The 25,074-nt window shown below is 57.2% G+C and overlaps 8 protein-coding genes across 8 annotated transcripts; 3 read left to right on the plus strand and 5 right to left on the minus strand.

Annotated features, from left to right (window-relative positions):
• Positions 1 to 214: 214 nt before the first annotated feature.
• On the minus strand, positions 215 to 2,684 carry J3D65DRAFT_171669 (M protein repeat-containing protein). The gene is made up of 3 exons (XM_066794258.1): positions 2,381 to 2,684; positions 1,666 to 2,286; positions 215 to 1,615 (listed from the first exon to the last, which is right to left on the minus strand). The coding sequence occupies exons 1-3, from the start codon at positions 2,435 to 2,437 to the stop codon at positions 422 to 424; spliced, it is 1,872 nt and encodes a 623-aa protein (XP_066650021.1). The 5' UTR covers positions 2,438 to 2,684; the 3' UTR covers positions 215 to 421.
• A 2,448-nt stretch (positions 2,685 to 5,132) lies between these two features.
• On the minus strand, positions 5,133 to 6,383 carry J3D65DRAFT_642428 (uncharacterized protein). The gene has a single exon (XM_066801988.1). The coding sequence runs from the start codon at positions 6,284 to 6,286 to the stop codon at positions 5,498 to 5,500; it is 789 nt and encodes a 262-aa protein (XP_066650022.1). The 5' UTR covers positions 6,287 to 6,383; the 3' UTR covers positions 5,133 to 5,497.
• A 726-nt stretch (positions 6,384 to 7,109) lies between these two features.
• Positions 7,110 to 10,422, minus strand: J3D65DRAFT_689058 (transcriptional activator protein-like protein acu-15; the record flags this gene model as incomplete). Its single annotated transcript, XM_066803878.1, has 5 exons — positions 7,110 to 8,785; positions 8,835 to 9,192; positions 9,239 to 9,519; positions 9,573 to 9,886; positions 9,933 to 10,422. The coding sequence occupies 5 exons, from the start codon at positions 10,420 to 10,422 to the stop codon at positions 7,406 to 7,408; spliced, it is 2,823 nt and encodes a 940-aa protein (XP_066650023.1). The 3' UTR covers positions 7,110 to 7,405.
• Positions 10,423 to 11,572: 1,150 nt separating this feature from the next.
• On the minus strand, positions 11,573 to 13,982 carry J3D65DRAFT_642437 (uncharacterized protein). The gene is made up of 4 exons (XM_066801989.1): positions 13,452 to 13,982; positions 12,871 to 12,962; positions 12,407 to 12,823; positions 11,573 to 12,359 (listed from the first exon to the last, which is right to left on the minus strand). Exons 1-4 carry the CDS (start codon positions 13,743 to 13,745, stop codon positions 11,708 to 11,710), a joined length of 1,455 nt encoding a protein of 484 aa, XP_066650024.1. The 5' UTR covers positions 13,746 to 13,982; the 3' UTR covers positions 11,573 to 11,707.
• A 193-nt stretch (positions 13,983 to 14,175) lies between these two features.
• Positions 14,176 to 16,536, plus strand: J3D65DRAFT_171784 (tyrosine-protein phosphatase CDC14). The gene is made up of 2 exons (XM_066794260.1): positions 14,176 to 14,737; positions 14,784 to 16,536. The coding sequence occupies exons 1-2, from the start codon at positions 14,341 to 14,343 to the stop codon at positions 16,286 to 16,288; spliced, it is 1,902 nt and encodes a 633-aa protein (XP_066650025.1). The 5' UTR covers positions 14,176 to 14,340; the 3' UTR covers positions 16,289 to 16,536.
• Positions 16,537 to 18,157: 1,621 nt separating this feature from the next.
• Positions 18,158 to 19,397, plus strand: J3D65DRAFT_642442 (NADH-ubiquinone oxidoreductase B18 subunit family protein). Its single transcript, XM_066801990.1, has 3 exons — positions 18,158 to 18,460; positions 18,671 to 18,798; positions 18,900 to 19,397. The coding sequence occupies exons 1-3, from the start codon at positions 18,409 to 18,411 to the stop codon at positions 19,002 to 19,004; spliced, it is 285 nt and encodes a 94-aa protein (XP_066650026.1). The 5' UTR covers positions 18,158 to 18,408; the 3' UTR covers positions 19,005 to 19,397.
• Positions 19,398 to 19,588: 191 nt separating this feature from the next.
• Positions 19,589 to 21,923, minus strand: J3D65DRAFT_562213 (glutamate-cysteine ligase-domain-containing protein; the record flags this gene model as incomplete). The annotated part of the gene is made up of 6 exons (XM_066797552.1): positions 19,589 to 20,578; positions 20,639 to 21,221; positions 21,278 to 21,383; positions 21,431 to 21,611; positions 21,674 to 21,739; positions 21,792 to 21,923. The coding sequence occupies 6 exons, from the start codon at positions 21,921 to 21,923 to the stop codon at positions 19,589 to 19,591; spliced, it is 2,058 nt and encodes a 685-aa protein (XP_066650027.1).
• Positions 21,924 to 23,499: 1,576 nt separating this feature from the next.
• Positions 23,500 to 25,065, plus strand: J3D65DRAFT_562347 (uncharacterized protein; the record flags this gene model as incomplete). The annotated part of the gene is made up of 1 exon (XM_066797557.1): positions 23,500 to 25,065. One exon carries the CDS (start codon positions 23,500 to 23,502, stop codon positions 25,063 to 25,065), a length of 1,566 nt encoding a protein of 521 aa, XP_066650028.1.
• Positions 25,066 to 25,074: the final 9 nt, after the last annotated feature.

Genomic DNA, 25,074 nt, shown 5'->3' on the forward strand with positions numbered 1-25,074 from the left:
GAGACATTGCGAGAGGTGGTGGTTGACATGGAGCTTTGCTAGAGCAGAGAACGGCGGATAAAAATGCGGCGTGGGTTTTATTTATCTACATGTAGACGAATCGGTATTCGGCCTGAAGGCTTTCGGTCAAGGTACGTGGGTAGGTAGGAATGATTTTAGCGACTACGTGCTCGTCTTCTCCTCTTCCTTTCCTGATGGCGTGAAAAGGAGTAGTACAGAATATGTTTCTCTCAGAGTCAGCCAAACAGACATCGCGAGGCATTCAATTGACGTGTAAAGGTATGGTAGACTACACAGCGCACGGTGAAAAGGGAGCAGACTTGAAAAACTTCTTTACCTCTAGTTTGCTTGCGTGTTCAACCAGCCAGTGATTAATTTCCATCCGCTTCTCATCCTCCCCTTCCACTCTTTACTTTCTTGCTCACACATCCAACACACCGCCTATGCCCACCCTCACGTCAACGACATCAACCCTCCATCCGCGCCATCCCTCGAGCCCACGCTTGATCTCCTTGACGCGCTCGATACGCTTACGTCCCTCCTCCTCCTGCGCCGCACGGAACGCGTCCTCATCGAATTCAAAGTCGTCGTCTCCCAACAGGCTGCTTCCGCCTGCAAGGCTCTGCTTGCGGGCGCCTTGATGAAGATTGGATGAGGGACGCCGAGGGCGATCACTGCCCGTAAAGGCGCTGATGCCGCTTTGGATGACGTCCGTCAGGCTGCTGTGCTGTTGTTGATGACTACTGGCTCCCGTCGCCCGGCGCGAAGGGGAGACGGGCGTGCCAGTCGAAAGATCGACCTCGTCGAAGCCGCTGGCAGCAGCCCCCGTGTCCATGTGCGGCTGCATTGCCGCCCGCGACTCGCGCCATATGCCACGGCGCAGGTCGGTGTTTTCTTCCTCGAGCGCCTGGATCCTCGCCCGCAGCCGTCGTCGCTCCTCGTCCTCAATCTCTTCCAATCCTGCGTCGTCCGCGTCGTCGCCGTCGGCTCCCGCGCTCGCCCGGCTCCGCCGCTCCGACTCTTCCTTCAGTCGCGCGTTTTCATTGCTGAGCGCCGTCACGCGGCTGCGCAGCTCGCGGGCTTCGCGCTCTACCTTTTCAGCCTCCCGCATGCGAGCCTGCGTCCGCGCGTCAGACTCCCGGTGCAGCGTCGTCAAAGTCTCGACCTTCTTCTCAAGCGTCTCGGCCCGCTTGGTCGCGTCGGCCAAGGCCCGTTGAGCTGTGCTGAGCTCCGCTTCCAGTTGGGCGATCCGCGTCTCCGCCGATGACCGTGACGTGCCTTCTGCCGCCGCAGACTCGCTGGCTTTCTCGAGATTCTGCTTGAGGTCGGCGAGCTCCTGCGCGGCCGACTGAGCGGCAGCGTCGGATTGCGCAAGCTTATCAGTCAGAGCTGTTATTTGATCGCTTTGCGAAGACGAAGCGGTGTTTGCTTGTGAAATTTGAGTGTGCAGATTGGAAATGTCGAGCTCGAGGGATTGAATCGTGGCGGATTTAGAGGCCAGTTGCGCGGCGAGGTCATCTTGTGACGGCGAAGCATTGGAGATGCGGCGATTGTGCTTGGCCGTCTGGCTTTGGAGCTGCGAGTTTTGGCGCTGGAGACTGGCAAGTTCGGTCCTCTGTGAAGTTGTTAGCCCCGACCTATTGACACCGGGGATGTGCGGCATACAAGCTTCTCTGATTCGGCTGCCTTTGCCTCTGCCTGGTCGGCTTTGGACTTGAGTTCGGCGACCTCGTTGTTAGACTCGCGAAGCTCGTCCAGCTCTTGCTCGGTCTTCTTCCACCGCGCCTCGGTATCCTTCGACTCGCTCTGCAGCCGCTTGTTCTCCTTTTCCAGCTCCTCGATGCGCTGTACCTGCTTGCGGTAAATGTCTTGCACGTCGTCCCCCAGGTTTGCCGTTGGCGACTTGACGCTCGTTGTCGGCGACCCTGTATTTGCCGCTGAGGAGCTCCGCCGGAACGAGTCCGATCTCAGCTTGGATTGGACAGATAAGGATGGCTCGCGAGCGTGGGCGTTCTGGTCCGCCTCCTCGACAGTCTTTTCAGATTCATCCGATTTCTTGCCCTCCTTGTCATTATCGGCTGATGGCGACTCCGTGACAGCTTCTTGGGTGTCGTCATCGGCTGGGTTGACGTCTTCGCCGGCGGCGGTAGTTGAGGCTTCTTCGGCGGGCTGCTGATCGGTTGCTGGCGGGCTCGATGATTCGGCTTCGGCTTCAGGCAGTGCTTCTTCCTTCTTCTTCTTGCCTCCACCCTTTTTGCCCTTTTTTTCCTTCTTCAATTGCTCAAACTGGGCGTGCTGTTAGCTTGCAAGTCCGATTGCTAGCTTGCAAAGAACAGCTGTCCTGTCCTTGCAGAATGCGGCTCCAAAGGAAGCGACCTACGCGCTTCTTAGCGGCAGCGAGCTTCTCGGCTTTTTCCTTGTCGTCGACGTCTGCCATGATGTCTGAGGTTTCGTTGATGGTTGGTCGTTGCTTGGGAAGCTCTGGCGCCGCGTGCTGTTGGAGCTCCCAACACGTGATGCCGATCCTGCCAAGGACGTCCCCCTTTAGCCGAGTCGTTGCAGGTGAACCTCAACACCATTTTCCCATCATATTTTCATCGTCAAGTCTGGTCATCATCCCAAGTGAATGGCGGTCAAAATGAGTTCCAACTTGACTCACCACCTGCCTCCTCAGGTCTTGGGTGACCTGGAAACGGCTCGGGCACCTTGTCTCTGCAAGCATGGTTTTCTCGAAAGATCAATTCCACAACCCGAGCCATCTCATTCAAGCCATGGTGCCAATGTTTCTGTAAATTGATCAGAGTCATTGGCACAAGTCTTTTTTATTTGGCCAATCAGCCAGACGCAGCTGCTTTGTCAAGACGCGACTTGCCGTGCAAGCCGTCATAGACATCAAGGACGGCCCGGGACTAAGAAATACAACAGACTCTACTGGATGAGTTTCTAGACAAGCGAAGCGGCTTTCATGCTGATCGAAATTCAACTTGCCAGCTGAATCGCGCATTCCTGGTCATCTACCAACAATGTCTCCGTCTCGATCAAGACCAAACTCAATGGCAACCTTCCACAAAAACGACCGTTCCTTGCAAGCGAGAAAACATTTTGACATGAGTAAGTTGGTTTCTACTTATGGCTCAGTCTCATTGTTTGACCAATCGATTACCTCTTTGTTGCCTCAGCAAAAGTAAAAGTCCTCGTGCTGCAAAGGGCATTGAGAAATATCACCCGGCATGTAGCATGCACCACGTCTGGCTGTATTGTTTGGTATTGCCCAGAAGCAGAGCGTGCAACGCAGCATTCGTCCAGCCACCGTCAACCACGTTTCGGCATGAGTGCAGAAGACCCTTCGGCACACTTGGACAGCATCAACAAGCCACAAGCGCCATTTGCACAGACATCGGGCTTCGTCCAGAACTCACCAAATCTGGTTTATTCTCCTTCGTATAATTTCCAGGAATGTTGATTGCGGACGGCCTCGCACGGCAGAATGACTGGCGGCCAGCATCGGGAATAAGTGTGTCTCAGAGCGCAAAGCAGATCGCGGTGACGTGGCTGGAGTCGTGGAGACGAGCAAGGGTCACCGTCAATGGCAATGCAAGAGTCCTCAAAGGGGCACGAAGACCGCGCGGTCTGACGAGCAGCCAGGATGATGACGGCGGACAGTGATGGTGGTGTGGCGGCGGCGGCGGTTGGAGGGGCCAGACATGGGACCCACATGGAGTGGAGAGCCTGAGGCGATGTGCCGTCCCCGGACTATGATTTGCATACGCCGCAGGATTGTGTGGGGACCGGAAGGGGAGGGGGTGTTTTTACTACCCCCTGACGCCCGCAACTGCAGAACCGTTTGTTTACATGTCCATGTCCGCGCTCCATCTGCACGCCACGGACTTGGACATGGCAGAGCAAAGCAGGGCAGGGTGAGCAGTCAGCCATTCGGTCAGCCAGCAGGAGATCGGCGCGAAAAGCTGTGGCTCATACAACTCCAGTCTCTATGGCTAGGTTTTCCTGGCATTGTCCCGCTAATCGCCATGAGATCTTGCCGCTCTCTTTCAGTACGCCGTCCAAGTCGCCATGCCAGTCCATGGGAGGAGACGTGTGAGGCCTATCCTCATCTCCATCCTCATTGGCCCATCAGCGCGACGACTTCATTCACGAAGCCTTGAAGACCGGCCGAATCATGTCATCCCATGACATCCATCCCGCGCCTCCACGAAAATGTCTGGGCGCATGTTGCCTGGCTGCGGCCTGGGCCGAGGAGTAATGCTTCGTCCAGCATCCGGCCATCCACCAAACCCCACGACGCCCGCATCCGGGCAGATGGTTTCTTCCAATAAACCGCACAACCGCATATCACATCACCACTCATCCGCCAATCCATCCAATCCATCCGCCGTATCCCCGGGCCGCCAGCCAGACATCCGACGACGCCAAGGCCATCCAGCCTCGCCATGCCATGCCACACCACGCCATCTCAGATGGCGCCGGGCCAACAGTGCGCTCCAGGAACGACGCGGCAATAGACGGCAATGGAGCGCGGTCACGGTACCACGGGCAGGCGAAGTGGTTGGCCCTCTCTGCTCGCCAATCACGTTTGACTGCTGGCCCCTTGGGATCCAGACGCGGGTAGTTCCCCCATCTGGGCACTGGCCCGAGCCGTGTCCGCCTGGCCGTCCAGACGCTCTCGAATGCTTGTCTGCTTGCCTACAGTTGCCCGTCTCCACTACTGCTCTCTGCGGGGCATGCCATCTTGCATTTGGGTTGTTCGCTGCAAGCGCGCGCACACGCACGACCCAACAGTTGGTGTGATTCGAGCGCAGGAACTGGAGTGGCGATCTGGCAGCTTACGACGAGGGCCATTCGGTTCTAGGTGGGCCGAGAAGGCGTCAAACCTCGTCTGAAGTACCCAGGTCTGGACGTGGTCCATTCCGGATTGACAATGGCTGTGATGGGGCTTGAGGTTTCATCGTGTCCTTTGAGCTGTAAAGGCTAGCTGCGGAGACGTTGTAGTAATGTTTGGTTCACGATGCAAGCAGGCCGACTTAGGCACAGTATTGAAAATCCCATGAGTAAACTTTGACGTTTAAAGTTTGTGGTTACTATTCGATAATACAGCATGCGGAATGCAATCATTAGATGCTACGCGCGGGTCTGTAAGAAGTGTTACCGACAGAATCAAAGCCATTTCAGATGGCTAGAAGTAAGCCTTCCATCTCCTCCATCTCCTTTCTGCCCTATTGGATTTCGAAAACTGTGCCTTCGTCAACCAGTTTTCGATGATTTCCCTGCCTCCTATTCCTGACTTCATTTAAAAGTGTTCCGGTCGTACAGAGACAGCCTGCCTCGTCTCGAAGTGCCGAACGTTGCGCCTCGAATCTCGTAACCAGTAAGATACAACAGCAAAGCGGAGCAAGTACAGGCAGACCACACCAGAAACTCCCGTCAACCTGATCGGCAGAGTCGTTCTCGGTCCCCAGGAAAGACCAATTCAAGACGATCCCTAGATGTGGACGACCGGAATGGCCTGGCTTCTGTCGATGTGAAAATTCCACGGAAGCGAACCATCCTCGATCTTCATCATGAGCTCCCTCATGCCTTTACCATCCTGGCCGCTCCACTGGCCACACATGAACTCAGCAAACATGCGAAGCTGCATAGGCATCCTTGGCTGGCCGTAGTGAGAGACGAAGTCGGCCTTTTCTGGTGCACGGCGCAGGCTTTCCCAGGCATTGTCGTCCAAACCTCTCTTCTCGCACTCCCTCCTCTTTTCATCGCTCCACCACTTTGGCAACAGATGACGGTGTTCCCTTTCGACCTTGTCCATGAACTTTTTGAAGCCATCGATACTGCTGGATACTTGCTTGCTGAGAACGCTGTCCGAGGAGACTTTTCCCAGCAATTTGTACTCATCCATTGTACGGATACGGTACGTATCAATCAGAAGCCTGTAGGTGTCGCGCTCGGACCGGCCATGCAACCAGGTGCCATTGTCAAGGCGGGTGAAAGGATTCGGGACTGGAACATCAAGAACGTTGTCGGGGAAAGAGGCAGGCTCGGCAGGGTTGCTGCTCGCTGAGGTAGAGCTGGAGGAAGTCGAGCTACCGGCTCCCGCTGCTGCGTTGGCAAGAGACGCGCAGACCTTCTTGTGCGTCTTCCAGTGAGCCTTCTGGCAGTCTCGATTGCAGTATCGTTCGGTTTGACACTTGGAGCAACGCTTAAGGCTGGTGGAGGTCTTGGAACAATTGCCACAGGTGTGGTTGCCGCCGTCGTTTTCCACAGCGTCGGCCATGTTATGAGGACAGGCGTCGATGTGAGCTTGGGGAGCAGAGTCGAGCAGCAGTGCAAGGAACAAACGTGTGGAGAAACGCAATGGAAGCACACAGATCGATGGAGTTGAGGGAGAGAGAAAGTGAAGGAAGCTGGAGGGAGGATGGTGGACGCAGGCAGCAACAGCACATGCCTTCCTTGTACAGTCATGTCGCAGTTGCTTCGTTCGACAAGTTTTCTCGTCAGGAAGTTTCGGTCAGTCTCTAGCTCAGCGTGACCTTCGTACAACCGCCCGACTTTTCGACGTGTCTCTGGGCGGAGACTGGCAAAGTCACTACGTTATTAGAAATAAGGTAAGTTGAAAATTGGAAGCGCGGATTGTTGGCAATGAGGAAGAGGTTTCACATAATAGGAGTTGGCACAGCGTGCATTTCACGGACCACCAAGGAAAGAGGAAGAACCTCACATCCATTTCGGAATACCATGCAGAAAAGATAGGCAGACAGAAGCTCTCCACTAAACCAAGCAGATCAATCACAGCAAAGCACATGTCCCATGCCCGACACGTCTCACCGTAAGGAGTTCGCTAAGACGACGACGACAACGCGCTCGCTAACCTGTGCTTGCACAATAAACAGGCAGCCAGATGTACGCAAAGAGATGCGGGTCACAAACTTGGAACTTTGGAGCCACAGCGTCAACGCGAAGCTAAAAAAAAAGTGCAAGAACAGAAATTCAGGGAGCAAAAGCATGCAGTAAAAGCCATTGCTATTCGCTAACTACATGTACAGAGATGCGTAGAACGAACGAGGAAGGCAGCCGCCAAGCATGACCACAGTGAGGTGAACACATAGAAAACGAATGCGCTTCGCAGACAGCATGTACAGAGAGACAAAAAGAAGCAATCAAATCAAATCAAATCAACCAGCCAGCCTTTGAAAAAAACGTACCTTCGCCAATGACAGAAAGACTTCAATCCACCCAGAGAACAAAAGAACCAAGCAAGACAGAATACCAGCCCGATGCCGCCATCTGGGCTCCAAACACCAAACAAGCAGTCCCAATACCTTCTCAGCTCTTCCATTTACAAAGCAGCGCCATCGCCCTGTTTACAAGGACGTCTCCGCCGAGCTGGGCTCCATCACAAGCCGAAATTGCCGCCGTCGATGACGGTCAAGGGCTCACACTCGCCGTGTCCATGCGCGTTATAATCCGACGGAATCACCAAGCCGCGGTACGACGAAGAGCCACCGGCACCGCCGCTTCCACCTCCACTGTAGAGAAACTGACGACGGCCGGGTGAGGCGCCGGGTTCTGACGATGGAGGTGGTGCCTCCAGCCTGCTGCCAGCAGCGCCGGAAGCCGGGCCGGGTCCGGCGGACCCCGTCGATGCCGACGCGCTTCCAAAGTCTACGTCAAACGCGTCACTGCCGCTTGTCAAACTCTCGTCTGAAAAGCTTAGGACGCTCTGGGGTGGCGGTGCTTGGGGCTCGTGATCCGACAGACCCACGTGCCACATGCCCGGCGACCAGACGAGACCCGTGTCTGCGATGGCAGCAGATGTGTTGGGCAGCGAGGGCGGAATGTCGGAAAGCGCATCGATTGGAGCACCGCCGTAGATGCTGTCGTATATGTTGGTAGCGCCGTTGTCTAAGCCGCCCAGAAGACGTTCCCATTCGTCGGAGGCTTGAATGTCTGGTTTTGCGTGCGAGGACGCGGAATAGGCATGAGCAGACGGGTCGTTACCAAAAGAGAGAAAGTCGAGATTGGTGGAAGAACAGCGCGCGGCTGCTGGCGCATTAAGATTTGTGTTCGTGCGGCGAAGTCGGGGGTTTGGTGTGGTACCAAACGAAGCGCGGTGGGTGAGCGGCGACATGGTCGGCTCGGAACGGGCTTGTTGTACGTGGGCAGGCTCAGAAGCGACAGAATGAATCGAGTTGAGGCTTTGGACGCTGGGGTTGGTGTGTTGACCAATTCCGTTGATGCTGATGTTTGGCACCGTGGCACGGCGATCGGGGTTCTCGGTGTGGGAGAGCCTGCTTGGAGATAGTCGTGAAGCAATCGCTTTAAGGTGCCTATGAGTGGCACGGAGAGGATCCGGTGAGGAAGAAGCCTCATGGATGGAGTCTACTGGTGAGAGCTGCGCCGGCTCTTTTGGCTCAATCCGCAAGCCGGCCATGGAATTGACGATATTTCCAAAAGAGGCTGCTGCGGGCGAGAGCGATCGGTCGAGGTGATCAGCAATAACGGCTGTCAATCTCAAGTTTTCTTTGAACAGCTTCGAGTCCTGGTCAAGCTCAGCAGCTTGGAATAATAGACCAAAGCCAGACGACACGAGCAAATCATTCTTGTTGAGACAGAGCGAGAAGCTCAAATTCCTCTCTTCGAGCAGCTGGACAACTTGCACAACATGCTTGCACGAACCTGCAACGGCAAGGACGGCAGCAGAGGCCCGGCTGCCCGGATCAGCACACAGCACAGGCCGCCAAATGAGTATGCGAATGTAGTTGTAAAACAGGGACTGCCAACGCCATCAGCACTGCACGTGGTCCACTGCGGGAAGAACTTACCAGTATTGGGGATCGGCTGCTCGTCATGTTTGTGCTCGGTTTGTCCTGAGCGAATTGCAGTTTGAGATGCGAAGGAAGGTTGCTGGACCACTGATCGAGCTCGTCTGACTGTGCCGTCATCTTGCGAAAGGATAAATCATGAGACGGAGAGGTGGGGTAATTCTCCTCAAGGATTCTGCCAAGGATCCGGACAGCCCTGAACAGAGCCAGGGCACTCGACACTTTGGTGAATTCGCCGGGGAGTGAGGGCAAGAAGCCTTTTTCGGTAATGTACTCATCGTCGGCGTCTACTGGGTATTCGCAGTGAATGTCCTCCTCCCTAAAGTGCTTCGGCAGACCTAGTTGAGCAGCAGTGAAACTTGGCCAGTCAGCTGGATGAAACTTGAGACAGTGACAAGACTTACCAATCAAGAGTGTAGAGCGTCCAAAAGACCTTCTTCCGCGTCTCCCCAGTCAGGGCACCTAGCGCAAAGCGCTTCTGGGACTGGTGCAGTCCAAGGCGGTGTGAAAGACTAATGGCGATCCCCTTGTACTTGAGGAGACGAGAGTAGTCTGCCCTCTGGATGCAGTAAAGTTGGGCAAGGACGAGGCACTGGAGGGTAGATATCGAAGCGTCGTGTAAGACAGCGTCAAGAGCTGTCTGCCACTGGGTTTCGAACGAGTCCACGAGCGCCTTGTCCAGAGACTTGAAGCTTGTCAGAAAGGTACGCGACAAGGGGTTGGGGAAGGGTGTCAGACCTCGCCAGCCAGTGTTGCAATACCGAATACGAGATTGAGTTGAGCAAGGGCCTTTTTGTCAGTCATGGCTTCGGGGTCATTCACAAACTCCTCGTACAAGCTGAGGAATGTCGGCCTGTGGAGAACGGGGAAGATGGGAGCGAATTCTTGGAAGAAACAGGTGATGGCCTTGTCAGAGACCATTCGAGGGGGAGCCTTTGGGGTATCTGTCGCTCCATTTTCTGTTGCGGGCCTACTTTCAGCTTCGAGAAGAGACTCAGGGGAGACAACCCGGAACGGTTTTCCAGTCTCCTGCACACGGCGGTTGAAGGCATCTGCAAAGGTCAGACGACGTCTGTGACTCGGATTGCGCCTGCATACCGATCAACGTTCTTCCACTAGAAGAACCAACAAAGTACGAGTTGGCGGAGCCCTCATCGAGCAGCAGCGGCGACTGCGTGACTTTGAAAAGATCGTCCTTGTCCATGGATTCCTCACTCGGCGACCTGGCTTGGGGAGTGACCGATGGAGCCGGTCTCCTATTGGCGCCATGAGGCGATTTTGAGTGTATCCGCGAAAGCACATCAATCTTCTCATCCTTTTCGTCAAGCAGATCCTTCAACTCCCTCACTTCACACTCGAGCTGGCGCACGCGCTCCTCGAGCGACTCGGTGTATCCACGGGGAAAAGCTCGGCGGCTCAATTTGTCACTGGTGCGGCACTCGAAGCCAACGTTGAGGCATTGGGTGCAGCTGGGACGCACGCCATCGCAGCGTATCTTTTTGCTCCGACAGCGATCACAGGCCTGGGCTATGCGGGCCTGAGAGGTGGTTCCGACCTTGATGACCTTCATGGGGAGTATTCCAGGCATGACGGGGGCGGGGGAGGGCGCGCAAGCCCTGTCATATATGGCGAAGCGGTCGTGAGTCGGCGGTCTTGGGCGAAAAGCGGACAGGCATACGGCGGAGTCGCAGGCTTGCAGGAACGACGACTGGAGCGGGCGGCACGCAGCGGAGGCTGGTCGATAAGAAGGATGTCGGGCGTGAGGGGTCGGGAGGGGATGGAATTGTACGGGTTGGAGTTGAGTGGTAGAAGACGTGTCGGGGGCAAAGAAGAATAACGCCGCGCAAGAAGTCTGGGGGATTGCGGGGAGGAGTCGCGCGCAAGCCAATCAACCCCTGCGTGTTTGCTCGAGGCCTCCCGGGCTCTTTTCGTTTCAACAAGCCATCCAGAAGCTATCACTTACTTATTCGTCCCATCTCAGGCGGCACGATCAGCAGGCGTGGCATCATGGGCGGTCGTTACACGGAGAATTGGTGCTGCTCGCTCGGCCTCAACACCGACCATGCTGCTACGGCCCTCTGAGTGTGCCCTGCGTCGCCGCCAGCACCCACTCTGCACCCCAGAGAGGGTCACGCGGGGAATGGTATGATGTTAGACCTGCGTGCCTGGAAACTTGCAAGCTGCCGGACGGGATACCCCAGGGCTGACTCGCACATCATGCATGCATCCAAGAGCAAAAGCAACGCTCCCTAGGCTTTTGCTCTGGCTTTTCTCGGGCGTCACGTACGCCAGACACGCGACATGCAAGAGCTATTTTTTAGCTGACGGGTGGACATGCACTCGAGAAATGGCCTGACTAGCCGGCAATGGCGCTCAGCCATAATCTCAACCGTGGTACCCTCGTACCGCAATGTTGGACGACAGAGAACTAGACCCCAGTGGCGCCCGCTCAACACCATTGAATTGTCAGCATAGAGGGCCTTTGCTGGACATTGAACTTCAGTCTTGACCTGGTGTCGTCTGATATTCCCAACATTCGGGTCTTCTTTTCCGGACGGCTGGCAGCGTCGTTGACTCGTACAATGCATCAAGTGCTGTGCTCGGAAACAGCCGGAGCATGTCTTTTGGCTGACATGACCTCGCTTCCGGATCGCGATTCTGGGGAAAGCTGGACCACGCAAAGAGACTCTGCCGGGGTGATCGACGGTAAGGTTGTGCGTGGGGAACGAGCTTGGGCTGCTTGGATACCTTGGCACTATGCGGAATGTGTTGGCTTCACTTCGAGAAGAATTCTTTGATTCGGCGCTCTGTCGTCAAATTTGTACAAGCGAAGGTGTTGAATGCTGTCAATCGGCCGTAAAAATGTTGAACGCTCACGAGAAGTCCTCTTCTTCTTGCAAAGCAAGGTACCGCTGCACCGTCTCCGTGGCCAGAAGCTTTTCCTTTTCTTCCTCGAGATCCCCGTACGACCGCTCCAGCAGATCTCTTTCCAGATCCCTGAACCTCATGGCGAGATTCCAGACTCCTTGTCTTACCAACTCTCCGTCTTTATCTACACCCCTGACATCGTTCTCAGAGCTGTGCAAAACACGAAGCTGTGACTCAACTCTGTCTTGTATCAATGCCACGGCCCGGAGCTGAAAGACTGGCCACAACAGATTGGCTTCGAGTAGCTCTTTGAGTTTGTGTGGCTCCTCGAGCTTCTCCTCTTTCCAAAAGACTTGTAGCTCTCTGCCACCGTCGTTGGTCTGCAAGATTTGAAACTCCAGCCCGTCTTCTTCGTTGACAATTACAAGCCAAATGAAGTCGCTCATCCAGCCAGTGCCCTCGCTTGAGACATTGGGCTCCTCACTGTCAAAGATTTTGAAGCCTGGTGCCGCTTTGTTGATGTGCATCTTGGCAACCTTTAGTGGATCATCTTGGGGGATTTCCAGATCGAGGAATAGCTCCGTAGCCGAGTTCATGCTGTCCTCGATAAAACCATAGGAGAAGAGCATCTCACAAGCTCCTTTCTTGTCGCCGTAGCTAGAAAATGTTAGCATGGTTCGCGGACAGAATGTAAATGTCCGTACGTGATTGTAACCTCCTCTCCCTCGTTCACCGTCTTGCCCTCTCTCAAAAGGAGGACAGCATTTCCCTTTGAGTCCACTTCGTATAGAGCGGCCGTCTCATCTCCACTGGCGTGGTTGGCCATGTCAATCCCCGGGACCATGCTGTCTCCAATTCCTGGAAACTCGAGCGCACGGGATCGATACATGGCATCGACTTGGAGCCAGTCGTCAAAGGTGAGACCATAAGTGTCGTCGTACCACCAGTCATCATTGCACCAGGCAATGCTCTCAGTCAACTTGTGAAGCTTCTCATACTCCTTGTTCAAGCTCTTCAACTTGGCTTCAACCGCTGGTTTGAGCGTCGTCCCAATCAACAAGGTGCGTTCCTCCTCGGTCCAAAAGGTAGGGAGGAGCTCTTGAGGGAGAAATTTGACATATCTGGAAATGTCAGTACCTCTGAACATGGTCTGTTTGATCCCTCATACTCTGTCATTGGATTTTTGACGCCAATCTTGTTGTCTGGACGCGAGATCGAAGACTGATAGAGAAGAAAGACAAGAATGGAAATCCTGGCAGTCTGGAAACGTGAGCTTGAATGCTATCTGCAACCCCGCAAGACTATCTCAAAGCCCAAATAAATTTGCCGTCTGTTACGCGAGACGAAGTCAGACGCCTGCCAGCGACTGGGACATGTTGACGTCGGATCAAGAATTAGGTGCCCCACCTATTCTGTGAGAAGACAATGGACTGCGTGGAATGAAAAGTTTGTGCTGTCCTCAACCTCTCAGTGTCCGACATCTCACACGACAACCGCCGTCTCAGCGGCAACATCTTCAGTGGGCACGATGAGATGGCAACACATACACCAAGCTGTTGCGTTGGGTCTTTTCTGCAAAGTTCGACGCTCTGGGATATGATATCGAATCGACAAGCTGCACTCTAACAAGACATGCGGGTCCTTGCAGCGCCGCGCCGAAAGACGTCTGATTCATCTCGCGTAACAAGGGCAGGATGGCAAGGCGATAGCCGCCCAGACGCATCTTCAACGACGATTGGTGAAGCTTACCATGCCAAAGTCGCCCAAAACCTCGAGCAGCTGGCGCAAGTGTTTATCCGACTTTGCGTGCAAGCGCACCCCCTCGAGAGAGAGGACAAGATCGCGCGGAATGGCCATGAGCGGGTCGTTGTTGTCTCCGAGCAAGTCCCGCTCGGCCACAACAGCGGAGCCTCGATGCTCGAGCCCAGGCAGAGGGCCAACAGACACGTTGTTGAAAGCCAGGCCGTTTAGGTCAGCCCATGGCTTCAGCGCGGTGATGGGGAGGGTGAGCCAGCCCTCTTGTCTGCCACGGCGGATCAACATGGCTGCTTGACAGGAACCAAAGCAAGCGAGATTGCCTGATTGGGAAATGACCGGCCAGCGGTGAAAATTGAAAGGCGTGTCGGCGGTACAGCAGCGCGGTGGCACAGGCTGACACGACAGTAGAGAGGCGAAAGGTGGCACGAGCCAGAGGGACACGGGGCTGAGATGGGGACGAATGACGCGGGACGATGACGGTGATGGAGGTTGACTGGCGTAGCGACGGGGAAGTGTTGGCGGTTGTTGTGGAAAACAATGTCGGCGCCCGTGCACGGCATCTGCGGGGATCGGCGCATTTACCGCCGTAACGGGAGCTCTGGCCAGTGGCAATGCGCCGTCACGCCGCCGTGGCGCTCATAACAATTGACTAAGCGAGCGATTCTTGCCCGGGCAACCGCAAACCAGGCCATGCCCAATTCGGACGACGCCAAAACATTGGACTCCCACTCGCCATCGCTACAGCACCAGCTGCTCTCCACCACTATTTTACCACCTCACGCCCACCCACACGCGCTCCGCCGTCTTCTTCCGTCCCATCACCGCGCCGCCCCTTCCCCTCTGCCGCGATCCATCCGCCTGACCGCGCGCATCGCCCGCCATGCCTTCGAACGCCTCAATTGAGGAGGATCATCGCAACGGCGCCCAGAGCATCGGCCAGGTTATCGAGTACATCCAGGACCGTCTGTACCTAGCTTCGTATACCCACCCGCCCAACGCGCACACGCCGTTTCCCTACCCGGTGTCCAAGGAGCGCAAGTCTCCCAGCAAGCGCTCCTCGCGAGCCCAACAGAGCACCGCTGCCTCCAAGCCCAGCTCCCCTCCTCCCGTCTACTTTTCCGTCGACCGCCGCCTGCTCTACAATGCCTTCCACGCCGACTTTGGCCCACTCCACATAGGCCACCTCTACCGCTTCGCCGTGCTGCTCCACGAGGTGCTTGCGGCCCCCAAGAACGAAGACAGGCCCGTCGTATTCTGGTGCCATGCCGACTCGAGGAGTATGCAGCAACCCCGCTCCCCTAGCATCGTCACTGACCTTCTTAGGCCGCGCAAATGCCGCTTGCTTGCTTGCTTGCTACATGGTGCTCATCCAAAACTGGCCGCCACACCTTGCCCTTGCGCCAATTGCCCAGATGGATCCGCCGTGCATGCCATTCAGAGATGCCGGATACAGCCAGGCCGACTACATTATCAACATTCAGGACGTCGTCTACGGCGTGTGGAAAGCGAAGGAGGAAGGTATCTGCAGCCTGCGGGATTTCAGCCTCGAGGAGTATGAAAAGTTTGAGCGCGTGGACATGGGCGACTTCAACTGGGTGTCGCCCAACTTTCTCGCCTTTGCATCGCCCCAGCACCTTCCAGCCAAGGTGATTCCCACCTCGGACCCGCTTTACGCCCAGGTGCCAAAGACGATTGCAGAACTTGAAAAGGCCGACATTCCCACTCCGTTCAAGAACGTCCTGGCGCACTTTTCGACGCGCAACATAGGGCTGGTTGTCCGCCTCAACTCGGAGCTCTACTCGCCAACATACTTTACGGCGCTGGGCATTCAGCACCTGGACATGATTTTTGATGACGGAACTTGCCCTCCTCTCAACCTTGTCCGCAACTTTGTCAACTTGGCCCACGAGATGATTACGGTGCGGAAGAAGGGCATCGCGGTGCACTGCAAGGCTGGCCTGGGGCGCACGGGATGTCTGATTGGTGCCTACCTGATCTACAGGCATGGGTTCACTGCCAACGAAATCATTGCCTTTATGCGATTCATGAGGCCCGGAATGGTCGTTGGCCCTCAACAACACTGGCTCCATCTCAACCAGGGCACTTTCAGGGAGTGGTGGTTCGAGGACAGTTGGAAGGAGAAGATGGCGCTTCAACCGGCGACGCCCACCAAGTCGTATAGACAGCGCTTGGCCAGCAACGGACAAACCTTTACGCCTCCCAACGGCAGCCAGAAGCGCGCGGCGCTTGGCGAAATCAATACCAACGATCACCGCGTAACGTCTGCATCCCTGGGAACCACAGTTCATGACGACAATCTCCCTGCGCCTACTCCTGGGCAGCCCCGCAAGACTAGCAAGATTTACGGGCCTGCAAGCCGTCACCAGTCGCCGTGTCGCGGGCATGAGAATGAGCCGTACATAATGCCAGACTCTGAAGTCATCAACGTGCGCCGCGCGTCTGCCGTCGAGCCTGAGTCGGACGAGGAATATCAGCTTCGCATGCTGGCCAAGCGTGCTGCCTCCCGCTCCCCCAACTCCAAGACCCCAACGAGCAACAGCAAGAGGCGAGCCGTTAGCTGCACGACAACCACCATGTCCACGACGACTACGACGTGGAATGGAGGCGAGAGTGATGTTGAGAACCGCGTCGGAAAACCCAAGACGCCCTTGGGCAAAACTGGCAGCGGTGCTGGCGCAATCAGCGTCTCCAAGACCAGGGGAAGCCCCACCAGACGAAGCACTGATGGCAAGACGAGCGGCGTGAGGAAGACTAGCGGCAGGGTCGGGAGCGTGGGCAGCGCGAGCACAAGGGCCAAAAATGTCTGATCCGCAATGGCGTCTTGGAGACGAGAATTCTTATTGACCAGAGCTCGTCATCTAGAGACCATTGCGCTTCAGACGTTGGCGTTTGCGACGATCGTGGGTTTGGAGATCCAAGGGTGGCGAGTTGCAGTTCGGTTCCTCTTCTACTTTTTACGGATCTTCGTCCCGCCGTCATGACCACCGCCCGGAAGGTTGTTTATGTCTTTGTACAGCACGACCACAGCAGCAGCAGCAGCAGCGTCATCAACGGCACCAAAACCACGACTTTTACGACAGCGGTCCTTTTCTTCATCGTCCTGTTTATCGTCGCCGTTCTGTTTCTTCTTCTCGCATGGGGTTGCTATCGCAGCGATCCAGCTTTCGATGAGCGTTCTCGTTTTGAATCCTGCTTTGTTGCGTCACGCAAAGGATGATTGACGACGACTGCCTGTGGAGGGCTAGGCTACATGGCATGATGTTTTGGGGCCATGTCGGGCAGTTGAGGATGTTTTTGATGGGATGGATGGCTATTTGCTGGGTGTCTCTAGGGGGGCTGCTTTGTACACTTGGCTACTGGTGCTGTCCAAATCGGGCTGGGTTGTTGGGTTGGGTTTCCATCCTGCTCTTGGGATGACGCATGCAGGCTACAGCTGTCATCCTCTTCCCCGGCTGTCGATGACGGCCTTGCTTCTCAACAACCCACAAGGTCTCTGTTTTATTCTTTTCTCTTTCACGACTCTCGTCTCGTCGGTCGGTTCGTCAGTAGGGTGGGCGTCAGGAAGGGAAGGAGAATGGGGGGTTTTATTCTTTCCTCTCGTATGCTGATTTCTCTCACGGCTCGTCGTCGTCGTCTGTTTGGCGTTGTCTTTTGTTCTTTCGTCTAATTTCTTTGGGCGTTTTGAGCGCTTAGGTTTCTGGTCAACGGATGGATGGAAGGATGGGTGGACGGCCGGACAGGATGGACGGATATTTGAAGGGGCGGGTTAATATGGCCTCGAACCTCGAATTCGAGCTCGAGGCCGCAGCCCAAGACTCTTTATTTCTCGTTTGAATGGCCAAAAAAGTTCAGATTATCGTTGTTGATTCTGATGGTGTGGATTGCGACTGGCCGAGAGCATCGTTGCTGTTGACGGTGTTTGTGATGAGTCTGTTGATGCCGCTCCATGGTCGAGGTCTACTCTGAGCGGAGCAGTGCTTCTAGTTCACCTCGTGTTGCTGCCACGTCTGCCACCGATAATGGCCCCAGCGTCTCCTTCCCTCCCTCCTGACCTATATAAACCCACTCCCCGCCCGCAATCCCCATCTCCTCTCCTCTCCACGCTCTCTTCGCAACTCCGCTTAGATCAATTGTAGTATCTGCTCTTGTAAGTGCAGCTTAATCAGTGAAACGGATCCTTTGGACCCTGCTTGATCAGCCTTTTTTGGAGCTGGGATTGCCAGGCGCCGTTGGACATGCTCATGCGCTTTGTGGTCATGGTGTCGTCCCTGTTGCCCTGCTGGGTGGGTGATGCGAAGGGGGGTGTGGAGGATGGGATGGGGATGGGCTTGCTTTAGGTGCACTGGGTTGTTGAGGAGGTGAGGTGAAGAGAAGGCGATGCGGGCTAGGATGGGACGGGATGGGAGGATGCTTGTCTCGTTTCTCGAGGCTCTTGCTGTATATAATGAATGGTCAAGAACACAACGTCGTGGTCGTCGTCCCATTTACATATCATGTGCATGTAGGTCTGACAGACTGCCGTGGGGATCCCCCGCCAGCAGACCATTGGCAGACGTCGTTTCTAATGGGCGCGCGCGATTGGCCGGCGCCCGTGGTTGTCGACCGGACGGCCAGGCACCCTGGTGGCTTCGCCCTCACCGCCCGACCGCACCGCCGCGCCCCATTCGCTCACCCACCCTCTCTGTGTGTGTACGGACGGACTCCAGCTCCATCTCTCCGCTGCCTCCCTCGACAACCCACCTTTTACTCCACGCCCGCACCCGATTGACACCGCAAACGCCCCGAACCCGAACCTCCGCATCAACACCACCACCGCACCCAGCTCACGCTCAGACCACCACCTCTAACACTACGCACGCCTCGTCGCCCGACAACCTACAACGCTACACTGTAGCTACCACGTTGTTAGCTGGATACGAGCAGCAGCATGACGATTGCGGAGAAGATCAAGGACGCGGTTGGGCTGGGCGGCGCCGCCGGTGAGTCTGTCTGTCTGGGTTGTTGGAGCGATGCTCCTGTCTGCCTGTCCACCTGTGCCATCTATCTCTCTGTCGCTACCTCCACACATCTACGCATCTATTCGTCGTCAATGCCAATTGGGCAGCCCTCTCCCCCTCTCCCCCCTCCATCCCTCACCACACGAACGACACCACGCGTCTCTGAACGCCAGCTAACAAGAACGACAACAGGCCCCGCATCCCGCGACGACATGGCCGCCGCCAAGCTGCCGCTCGCCTACCGCGACGGCTGCGCGCACCTGCTCATCCCGCTGAACCGCTGCCGCGTCGACGAGTACTACTTGCCATGGAAGTGCGAGGTGCGTAACAATTTGGGGTTGGGGTTGGGGTTGGGGGGGCAGTGGAGAGAGAGAGGGAGAGGGGAGAGGGAGGGTCGCGCTAACGCCGTGCCCACGCGCAGAACGAACGCCACTCGTATGAAAAGTGCCAGTACGACGAGTTTAAGAAGCGGGTTGCGAAGATGGACGAGCTGAAGCGGGAGAAGGAGTATACGCGGAGCAATTGATTGGGTGGCTGCGTTGCGCTGCGCAGGGAGAAGAGATGTGTGGAGAGATGGGCTAGACTGGGAGGGCCAGGAGAGAGATGAGTGAATGCATGCTTTGAGCTCTGTTGCGTGCCTCTGCCAATCTGCCTACCTAGGTACCTACTAGTGTCTCTCTCTGAGCACGCCTCGTCTCGTTGTCTTCCTACTATGGCGGTGGTGTGGACGTGTGGATAGAGTGGCCTGGCCTGAGACGCCGATGTGCACATTGAAGTGGCTTCAAGCTTCTCATGCGAGGAACGAGCCGATAAACAACAGACAGTTGAAGGTAATGCTGTGCTCTGCCATGCTACATACGCTACGCTGGGCCATGCACCTTGTGCTAGCTACCTTATTGGATGTCTGTTGACACCTGACTATGCAGGTACTGTTCTCATGTTGAATTTCTGTCAGAGCTGAAGTGGCCGCCCGCCTGCCCATCCGTCTATCTATTGGATCCAACCTCGCCCATCTGCTGCTTCGCTGGTACGCAATAATGCATGCAATGCTCCCACTACATGTACCTTCGCCGTAGCGCTTGCTCACAACCGTTCCGATGCGTCGTCCTCCTACCTCCTCTCCCCAAACATATCCTTCGCCACCGGATCGCGGCCATCGCTCGTCGTGATGCCCTCGACCGCCTTGACCAAGTCCCACTGCACGTCGTCGCCAACGACGCTGTCCTTCTCGTACGCCGGGTGGCGCTGGACAAAGTGCCGGATCCAGCGCGCCGCCGTCCACAGCGACCCGTCGGCGCGGCGCCGGATCAGGTCGAGGTAGCGCGCCAGCTCGCAGCGCGTCTCGACGTCGACGTTCATGCTGTCCAGGTACGACTCGACCAGCGGGATCAGCCCCGGGAAGCCCGCCGTCGACGCCGACCCGTTGATGATCTCGTCGACGCTCATGGCCGCGTATTCGTCCTCGACCGGGCCCAGCGGCGGCGGCGGTGGCGGCGTCGTTTCGCGCGTCGCCGGCGTGTTGCGCCCGTTGCTGGCGGCCGCTGTCGTTGCGGGCCGCGGCGAAAACGGGTCCTTGCGGAACCAGAACTTCTGCGTGTTGACGGCGTCGCGGGCGTGCGCCGTCTCCATGTTGTCGGCGACGCGCGCAATCGGAATGTACAGGTTGAGGTCGAACGACAGGATGGCGCGCGTGATGAGCACGATGAAGATGCAAAAGGCGGCGTTCTCAAAGTCCGTCATCTGGATCTCCATGGGGCGGAACTCGACGCGCCACCCCGTGTCGTTGCCCGGCGGCGGCGGCTTGAACCGCATGTGCTGCCAGTTGGTGCTCTGCAGGTTCTCAAAGTGGTCGACCTTGGTCAGGTCGAGCTCCTGCAGGTCCTCGGCGAAGACGACGATGGGGTCGCGGATGAACAGGTGCGCAAAGTGCGTCGCCAGCAGGTCGTCCATGCCCCCCTCCATCAGACGCGCCTTGAGCGCAGGGTCAAACACTAGCTCCGGATCCAGGTACTCCTTGCGCAAGCGCGCGTCCTGCGAAATGTACGTCGAGTTGGACGCATAACGTGACTTTGGGATGCGCCAACGGTCGTTCTCGAGCGGCTACACACGCCGATAGGTTAGCCCAAGTCTAATTTCTGCAATCTCCGACGTTGCGCCTACTTTTTCTCCAAGCTCCTCTGGCGTCCTATCGTCGACCGACCGGCTTATCTGATTCCACCGCGCATCCGTGTCCGCAAGGAAGCCCTTATAGATGGGTGTCGCGGCCGTCAGGGCCAGCATGATTGGCGCCAGCGGGCTCAGCTGGTCGTACATTTTGCGGCCCTCTTCAATGTTTTTGGCCTGAAACGTGATTTGCACGCAGCAGCTGCCCATGCCGAATGCCATGGCGTCCATGTAGATGTGATTGTCCTTGGCGGCGCCATTGCGCACGTCGTCGTCCTCGGGCCAGTTGTGCAAGTCGTAGTCGACGGTGGGGTCTTTGAAGGGCCACGGGGTGCGCTCGTCGCGGAAGACGGGCACGTTGATCTCGACCTTGCGGCCTCTTCTGGCGCGAATGTTTGCTGCAAGGGTGGGGAATCGGATGTGCGGGTTAGCAATCTCGTCTGGCAGGAACTGGGAGCGCAGCTTGGGGCCCGAGGGAGGGTAGGGAGGCGAGATGCAGTCGGGGGATCCGAGCCGCGGAAAGGTCGTCATGGTGATGGGGAATTCGTTTGGGGCCATGTGCTCCTTTGCAATGACGCGCCTGCGGGTTTCAGCTTCTTCGGGCGGTTGCATGACACGGCCATGACGACAACGGACCTCCATTTCATGTTTTGCTCAACGTCGAGCAAGTCCTTGAAACCAATGCCCCAGGGCTTGCCGGGCGTAGCTTCGAGCATGAAGCGGCCGAACTCGGGGTGGAACACTGGCGCAGCGATTTCGCTCTTCCTGCGGCCAGGGTCAGCATTGGACGTGGCGTGCCTCGGTGAGGTGGGTGGTGGTACTTGGGGTCGCCGCGCTGGACGTCGGGCACGCCGCCGCCCTGGTTGAGCAGCTTCTCATCGTGGGCCAGGGCGTCGAGGATGTCTGCCTGGCGCAGCGAAAGGCGGACCTTGTTGTGGTCTTGATCGTAGGCGACGACGAGGTACTCGATCTACATACACGACACGAGCTTCAGCGCTGCACGGCGGGAGATGTGCGACGCGGGCACCCTACCTCGTCACCCCACAGCATGGCGTCGCGCTCCTTGGCCTTTGCGCGGCGCCATATGGCGAGCAGTTGCTGCGGTTGGTTGGTTAGCAGCACGAATTGCGGCGAGAGAGAGATGCAATACTTCGATGCCCCATTGTCGGACCTGGCCAGCGACCTTTTTGGCTTCGGGCCAGTCGAGCGGGGTGCCCAGGGCTCTTTTCAAGTCAGGGTCAGTTGGGGCCGGCGGGCAAGGTGGTGTTGGCGTTGGGGTCATACAGCAAGCCCATGCTTGTCCGACGTCAGAGGGTCGGAGATGAGGAGCAACGTGGGCTGTGGGGTGTCGGTGTGGCTGGTGGGGGAAGCGAAGGGATGCAAAGGAGATGAGCAGGAGAGAGGATTGATGTGAAGCTGGAGCTTGAGCGGCAAGGCAGGGCAGGGACGCGCCGAACCGCCAGCCGAGAGATGAGAGGCTCTGACGAATTGCAGCGTGACGATAATTTTGTAGGTGGTAGATGCTGATAAATCGGCCAGGCATGTACACCGGCAGACAGATGCGGCACGGGCTCCGCAGCGGGTCGGAGTCGGCCAGTTTCAACGGTTCAGTGCAGATGATGGGTAGGCATTCGGACGCGTGGAGGAGAGCGCGTCGTCATGTGTGTTCTAGATTTGCTCGAGTGTTGGCTGGGCGTTGCCCTGAGCTGGGAACAGAGAGTCAAAGGGTGAAACGGCGCGTTGGCGACAGCGAAAAGGCAGTTCAGTCCCGGCCGGGCTGATTGCGCGCTCTGGCCGCTCAGGGGTCCTTTTGTCCGTCTTTTTTTTCTTCTTTGCTTGCGACAAGCGAGCAGTGCAGATGCAGATCCAGGTCACGGTGGCGAATCAATAGCCGTCGAGCACAATGGGAGGCTTTCGCTTTGTGCCGCCGAGTCAGGATTGGCTCGTTGTAGGCGCTGAGGGGAGTCTGGCCTGGCGTTGGGTCTGGCGAGGCCGAGACTGGGAGGGGTGTTCTGAATGCGTCAAAGGGCCAAAGGGTCAAAGGTGTCAAGAGTGTCAAGAGGTTAGATGGCAGAGGCGTACCAAGGTAGAGAGCAGCCGTCGTATATCTGATCTGCCTTCGCCCTGAGTTGTTCGGTCGACCTGACCATCGTGGGAGCACGGACCACTGAGCGCACCGGGGCCCCTGTCTGCCAATAATACCTTGGTTCCTCTCGCTCTCGCTCTCTTTCATCAGCCCGCCGCCATCCACCCACGCCCACGCCCACGCCCGCCCACCTTCTCTTTGCTCCTGTCCCTCTTCTCACCCTCCGTCTCTTCCTCTACCTCCACCTCCACCTCCGCCTCCACAAACCTCTCCTCCGCTCCGCCTCCAATTCTCTCCTCCTCCTTTCTCTTCGACCCTGTGTGCCTTCTGCTTCTTTACACACATTTGCCGCCTTGGGCTCTTGCCTCGCACATCATCATCATACTTAGCCGCGTCGTCGCTCCAGTCACGTCTCCGAGACTCCACACCAGTCAGCCTCTCCACGTCGCTCCCTCGTGCTTCTTTGCAGAGCAACCAGCACCCATTCGAGTCCTCTGCTTCCGCCCGCCCGCCCGCCAGATACCCAGGCCTTTAGACCACCGCTTTTTCATTCTCTTCGCCCGACTTCCACTTCACATCTTCGCTGTACGGTATTCGCCTTGAGCATCGCTTGCTTGCTTGCTTCCGCCTCCCCGCGACCCATCCGCCCAATCCACCACTCGACACCCCGACTACTTCGACCATTGTAATCCCTAATTCTGTCCGGTCGCATCCGCTTCCACTCTTCGATTTCTCTCCACCAACCACCTACCTACCTAGTCTGTTCGTCGTAATGAGCATGGACGCAGGCGGTCTTGCTCAAATGTCCTTCAACAAAAACAACTCGTTTGCCTCTGGCGGAGGCCTGGGCGCTCCCGCCTCCAGCTTTTCTTCTCGTGGCAAAGGCAATCACCTCAAGCGCCTCAGCGCCGCCGCTCCGCCCAAGGTCGACTCCATCAGCGAGCATCCCGCCAACGAAAACCCCACCCCGAGAACCAGCCGCTCGCACCTGCTCGCTGGTCTTCGCACCGCTCCACGCAACAACAGCTCGAGCCCTGTCCCCCAGTCTGCTCCCTACAACAACAACAGCTTTGGCGCTCAAAGATTCGTCCCCAACAACGGCCGGAACCCCGCCGTTCCGCAGACCGCCATTGCTTCTGGCTTTCCCGTGAACCAGCAGTCTCAGTTTGGCTACAACGCCGGTCAGCAGTACTACGCCCTGCCGGAGCACGTCCTTGCGCCTCCCCAGGTCAAGCTTGACACGCACGACGATGGAGAAATAGACCCCAGCATTGCCGCTCAGCTGCTGGCCACTGAAATGTACCTGCAGCAGCGCCAGCAGCAACTCCAGCAGCAGCTGCTCAGTCTCCAGCTTGCTGGAATGAGCCTCAACGGCGCCAACGCCCGCCAGCAATTCCCCATCACGCCCATGACGCCGCAGGCCGGATTCTACGGTCAGCAGATGCAGGCCGCCCAGGACTTGTCCGCGTCCGTGTCCGTGGGCTACAACCCCCTGACTGGCCAATACCAATACGTCTTGAATCAGGACGTGCAGCCGCCGCAACTCTCGGATTCGCCGCCTCCTCCCACGCCCAGCTTTACCAACTCTCCCCCCAAGTCGGCCACTCCCGCGTTTCGCGCCCAGGTCTCTCCCCCGAGCGACGTCAGCGCCAACCCCTTTGACTCTCGCAGCTCCACTCCGCCCAAGGCTAGAACTCCTCCGGCCGACATTGCGCCGCTCCCGCCGCCATCCGCAAATGCGTTTCGCCGCGGTCACCGCAAGAACATCTCGTCTCTCAACTTGAGCGGTACCGACGCCGTCGCCGACGGTCCCAAGTCTGCCTTTGTCCGTCCTGTCGGTTTTCCTTCTACGCCAATGACGGGCACTTTTGGCCCCGGTCAGGCCCGTGCTGGTGAGCATCCGACCCGCCAGCCCCGCGGACCGCCACCTCTTGAGGAACTCCAAGCTGCCCCGACTGCCAAGCACGAGGGTAGCAAGAACTTTGCGACTCGTCAGCGCCGTTCGGCTGTGCGCAACCTCGTTCGCGCGGGCATCGAGCGTCGCGGAGTGCGCAGCAGCGGCAGCGGAACGCCAGTCAGCGAGATTGAGACGAGCTTTCCCTCGTCGGACAATGACTCTGACAGCGTGCGCAGCGGCAGTCTGTCGGCCAAGCCCAGCATTGGCAGTCTGCGTGCAGCCGCCAGCGGCGCCATTGGTTCGGAGCGCAAGACGCTCAAGGAGCGGTCCATGGAGAGGAAGAGCAGCGATGAGCATTCCAGGTCTGGCTCGGGCGAGCGCAGGAGGATGCCCATGCTCGTGCTCACGAGCGCCGAGAAGCGCAAGAGCTCCATGTTCTGACGGGGGTTT

This window comes from Phyllosticta citribraziliensis, assembly GCF_038025025.1.
Source record: "Phyllosticta citribraziliensis strain CPC 17464 chromosome Unknown J3D65scaffold_16, whole genome shotgun sequence".
NCBI classification, from domain to species: domain Eukaryota; kingdom Fungi; phylum Ascomycota; class Dothideomycetes; order Botryosphaeriales; family Phyllostictaceae; genus Phyllosticta; species Phyllosticta citribraziliensis.

Bases quoted from the DNA above. Each gene is read 5' to 3' on its own strand.
- J3D65DRAFT_171669 (XM_066794258.1), bottom strand. From the start codon at position 2,437: ATGGCAGACGTCGACGACAAGGAAAAAGCCGAGAAGCTCGCTGCCGCT. The intron at 2,287-2,380 runs GTAGGTCGCTTC...CAGCACGCCCAG, and splicing joins TCGCTGCCGCTAAGAAGCGC to TTTGAGCAATTGAAGAAGGA. The intron at 1,616-1,665 runs GTATGCCGCACA...ACAACTTCACAG, and splicing joins CAGCCGAATCAGAGAAGCTT to AGGACCGAACTTGCCAGTCT.
- J3D65DRAFT_642428 (XM_066801988.1), bottom strand. From the start codon at position 6,286: ATGGCCGACGCTGTGGAAAACGACGGCGGCAACCACACCTGTGGCAAT.
- J3D65DRAFT_642437 (XM_066801989.1), bottom strand. From the start codon at position 13,745: ATGTTGATCCGCCGTGGCAGACAAGAGGGCTGGCTCACCCTCCCCATC. The intron at 12,824-12,870 runs GTATGAGGGATC...TGACATTTCCAG, and splicing joins GTCAAAAATCCAATGACAGA to ATATGTCAAATTTCTCCCTC. The intron at 12,360-12,406 runs GTACGGACATTT...AACATTTTCTAG, and splicing joins GGAGAGGAGGTTACAATCAC to CTACGGCGACAAGAAAGGAG.
- J3D65DRAFT_171784 (XM_066794260.1), top strand. From the start codon at position 14,341: ATGCCTTCGAACGCCTCAATTGAGGAGGATCATCGCAACGGCGCCCAG. The intron at 14,738-14,783 runs GTATGCAGCAAC...TGACCTTCTTAG, and splicing joins GTGCCATGCCGACTCGAGGA to GCCGCGCAAATGCCGCTTGC.
- J3D65DRAFT_642442 (XM_066801990.1), top strand. From the start codon at position 18,409: ATGACGATTGCGGAGAAGATCAAGGACGCGGTTGGGCTGGGCGGCGCC. The intron at 18,461-18,670 runs GTGAGTCTGTCT...GAACGACAACAG, and splicing joins TGGGCTGGGCGGCGCCGCCG to GCCCCGCATCCCGCGACGAC. The intron at 18,799-18,899 runs GTGCGTAACAAT...GCCCACGCGCAG, and splicing joins ACTTGCCATGGAAGTGCGAG to AACGAACGCCACTCGTATGA.